Source organism: Octodon degus, unplaced genomic scaffold (genome assembly GCF_000260255.1).
Source record: "Octodon degus isolate 3935 unplaced genomic scaffold, OctDeg1.0 scaffold00053, whole genome shotgun sequence".
Lineage (NCBI taxonomy): Eukaryota > Metazoa > Chordata > Mammalia > Rodentia > Octodontidae > Octodon > Octodon degus.
In genome coordinates this window covers 5,528,443-5,532,474 of record NW_004524629.1, presented here as the reverse complement: position 1 = coordinate 5,532,474, position 4,032 = coordinate 5,528,443, and the positions used below count along the sequence as shown (strand labels likewise).

The 4,032-nt window shown below is 38.1% G+C and overlaps 1 protein-coding gene across 1 annotated transcript in view; it reads right to left on the bottom strand.

Annotated features, from left to right (window-relative positions):
* Positions 1-3,822, bottom strand: part of Gtpbp8 (GTP binding protein 8 (putative)) — a 15,285-nt gene extending 11,463 nt beyond the window's left edge. The window contains exons 1-2 of the mRNA XM_004633351.2: positions 3,461-3,822; positions 1,677-1,775 (exon numbers count right to left, since the gene is read on the bottom strand). Of these exons, the coding sequence (XP_004633408.1) occupies positions 1,677-1,775; positions 3,461-3,796 (435 nt within the window). The 5' untranslated portion in view covers positions 3,797-3,822. The remainder of the gene's footprint in view (positions 1-1,676; positions 1,776-3,460) is intronic.
* Between the last annotated feature and the right edge of the window lie 210 nt (positions 3,823-4,032).

Genomic DNA, 4,032 nt, shown 5'->3' with positions numbered 1-4,032 from the left:
ATAACTATATTTGTTAATCTGAGCAACAGGTTTGACAATAAAAAAGATATATCAACTATTATTAATCAGCTATTCTTGTTCTAAAGATCTGTAACATCTGTATTTTTGTATATTAACCTGTTCTTTGTTTCTGACCTGTTTTTGTTTTAGTTTTTACTTTTCAAAATAAAGTTTTAAAGAAAAGAACTCTAGATTTCGTATTAGAAATACATAGACAAAATATTTTGGGCTCTATACTATTTCATGCTCCATGAAAGTCACCCTGTTCTAAAATGCATGAATATCACTAGTTAATATTCTCTGAATGATCTCTACTGTAAAGAGACATGCATTATGGCACTGATGAATTAAAATGCTTACCATTAGTCTTAGAGGTTTCTGTACTATTAGTTCTAAAGTCTGGTAGTTGTTTATATCTAGATTACTGCTTCCCTAAAAGAAGGATGTTTTGTATGGTTTGTGAATTTTAGCACTTTCATTAAACCATTCTTAAAAAGCATCTACAATTCTATAATTATGAAATTGCTGTACCAATAAAAATTGACATAAACATAAAATGTGGTTTATTCATGCTTTTGTGGTCATGGGACAGTTATTCATCAGAACAAGAATTTTAAAATTGAATTTTAGAATCAATATTATCAAAGAAAGTATTTTTATAAACAGTGGCTAAGTTCCTGTTCAGGTTTTTTTTTTTTTAATCCATCTATTAGAAAATTAACAGATGGGTATTAACTTTAGAATTAGAGACCAGGGATTTTAAACTTACAGATTAGGAACGTAAAGAGTAAGTTTCAACCATTGTCCTCTTACATAGGAAAGGGATTTACCCTGCCTAGAAGAGATAGTTTAGCTGGTTTACTAGGTGAGTCAGGAAAGGAATGAAGATGGCAGGGTTTAGGCAATGTGAAGAATGATTAGTGATATGGCCAGAGAATCAATTACATGAAGAAGTAGGGATGAACACTAGTGAAGCCATGGAAGGTTTCTATCTCAATGAAAGGGGTGGGGGTAGTGAATGTTTGAGTAGGTGAAAGGTTTTGCTATTCAGAGATATTATGGTAAAAGCAAGTGGGAGTGAATTTTGAGGAAAGGTTATCTTAAGAGACATTACATGGTAGAACTGGCATCACTGAGAAGAATATAGGGACTGGAAGATGATAAAAAGTTAGTGCAGCAACATATGCCTGGGGAAACAAACACAGAACTTGGCCTGGGCAAAAAAAAAAAAAAAAAAAAAAAAAAAAAAAAAAAATGCTTATTTTATGTGTAAGAATGTGTGTGCATATATACCTTGGTAAGGTACAACAGATTATAGGAAAACTAATGTAAAAATCTTTAAAGTTGTTTTCCTTAAAAATCAGGGTAGGACCAGATGATCACTTCTATAGAAGGAAATACAGAATGACAATAAAACAATTTATTTTGGTAACTCTCTGGAAGATTTGGACACAGGGAGCTTTTTTCAAAGAGGCCAGAGTACTAAAATAAATCCAGCCTTACATCTTTTTTTGCCCCCAGAGAAATTTAGTGAATCTTTGTTACCTGTTTGAAAGAAATCTCTTCTCTAGGTACTTAGCAATTACAACTTCTTGTACTTTCCAGTATTTCTTACTTATCTTGGTCAATTCAAGAGACAGTCCAGACATCTGGATTGTTAAAAAATCTCAACATACCGGTGTTTTGGAGACTCTGACTTCAACCTCTGGGGCTAGTGAAAATAAAGCCTTTATTAGCGAGGATTTTCCAACATTGCTTCTGCCTATGAAACACACCTTATATAGGAAGAAAGAAGAGAAATGAGCACCAAACAATTTGAATATTTATTCAATGCTGTATTTGATTATGTCACCAAGCTATATAGACTGGTTTATAGCTAGTCAAACCTCAAATCCTAACACACAGCTAATACTGAAAAGATTTCAAGGTACCAATACATTTTTTTTTTTCTAATTTTTTTAAACTACAATCCTGAGGAGCATAATATTACATTTTACAGATGTGAAAAATCTGGTCCAAAATTATACAACTAGAGAGGAGAGGTACTGGGACCTGAATTTACATTTATCTTGAACATTTATATCCACAGCCTTTACTTTTTTTTTTTTTATTTATTTGAGAGAGAACTAGAGAGGAGAGGTACTAGGACCTGAATTTACATTTATCTTGAACATTTATATCCACAGCCTTTACTTTTAATTCCCCTATGCTACTCAAAAATGCCTGTCAACTTCATTAAGCATTTCATATTTATAGCTTTTTTTTTTCTTCGAATGCCCTCAGGGGTGGTTTGGCTGGCTGGAGTGTTGTGGGGATCGAACTACAGCAACCTGAGGCTGACAGCTTTGCGGAAGCAGCCACTTAAAGAACTGAGCTAGGGCCAGGCCCCTATATTTATAGCTTTCTGAAGTAAAAAATGTTACTTCAATAAACTGGCTCAAATGTACAAATACATGTTTAGAGGGACATTTTTTCTCAAGAAGTCCCATACTGTTTTGTGGTAATGGTTCAATTTAAGAGGTGGTTTTCTCCTTTGATCTTTTTCTATTGAGCATATCTCATCTGTATTTTGCAACAAAATATTATATTCAAAAGATAACAACCATCAGTACAAAGGGTCTGCTTTTTAACAAAATACACACTGAAGGGTAACAACGCCAACCAGTTGTTCTAACGAGATCAGAATGGCTCAGTGGAGGGCATTTTTGAAATCTGTAAGGATATTTTTGGTTATCACTACATCTGTGGGATATGTAAGGGAAGGATTCGGGGATGCTATGCATGTTTTGAAACCCTGCTTAGTTCCTTAGAATCAATTGATATGAATTCTGCAGATTTCAAATGGTCTTCTGAGACTACATCCAATGTTAATATATAAATAAAACAGTTCATTATACTACTTCAGAAAATTGCAGGGCAATGGTACAGTTACAAGACCAAAGCTCCTGGAGTGCCTTTAGCAGACCCAAAACAAAACATAAATCTGTAGAACATGCCTAATACACACCCAAAGAATTTCACTGACAAAAGTAGTTCAAATCTTTCACATTATTGGCATCTATAAGTTATTATTTCTGCACATGACAGAAAACCTGGATTGGGTGAAAACTACAAATTGCGTACCATCATATTAATGAAACTATATTTCCTATTCTTCATTGTCTAAATTCTAATTTGTCTCTGCATGTTTTCCCCAGTTCAAATAGGAAAAAAGGTCAGAATTAACTTTCTGAACGCTTAGTTCATGTTTGAAGGCTTTCTATAATAATTAAAATCACACATACGCTTATTTAAAATAATCTATACTTCCACACCAAGCTAGAAACTATCTCTTGTTGGGTGACAAGAAATACAGTAAGCGACGGCACAACCCCGAGCCTGCACTGCGAGGTGGCCGGCGGGGGCCGGCACACAGGGCAACACTTTGCTAGCGGTGAATATCCGCCGTGGCGGCTCTCACTTCAGGCCGGGAGGAGTCCGGGGCGTGGCCGAGACGGACTGCAGAGCTGAGGTACTCGATGCGGTTTTTGCTGGTGGCAGCGAAGAAGTTCTCCGCGCTCGCGATGTCGTCTAGGCTGGGGTCGAAGAGCCTAACGTGGAGATCAGGCCTCGAGTCCGGGTCGAGATACAGCTCAAGTTCCTGCAGTGGGTACACTAGCTTCGTCATCTGTCTCTTCGGCAGCCCTAGCACCTTAGCAAAGCCCTGGGAGGTGCTGTAAACTCGGCTCAGGCGCCCCGGCGCCACCGATATCTCCAAGAGCCTTCCCACAGCAAGCCTCACGCCAGGGGCCGCCATGTTTATCTCCCAGAAACCCGTCAAAGCTGCTTCTTTCCCGGAGTCTGGGAGGCGCGTGCGCGAACACATTTTCGCGACGCCTGCTGGGAAATGTAGTCTCCGCTCCCTAACTCCTACCCTCAAATGTTTTTGCTTAATCCGGCGGGAAGGGGGTGGTGACCAGCCAGGGAAAGTCCGCTCCGTTTGTTCCACGCGCTGGTCTGAACTGCCCTGGAGCAGTACCTTACAGTGCGGAG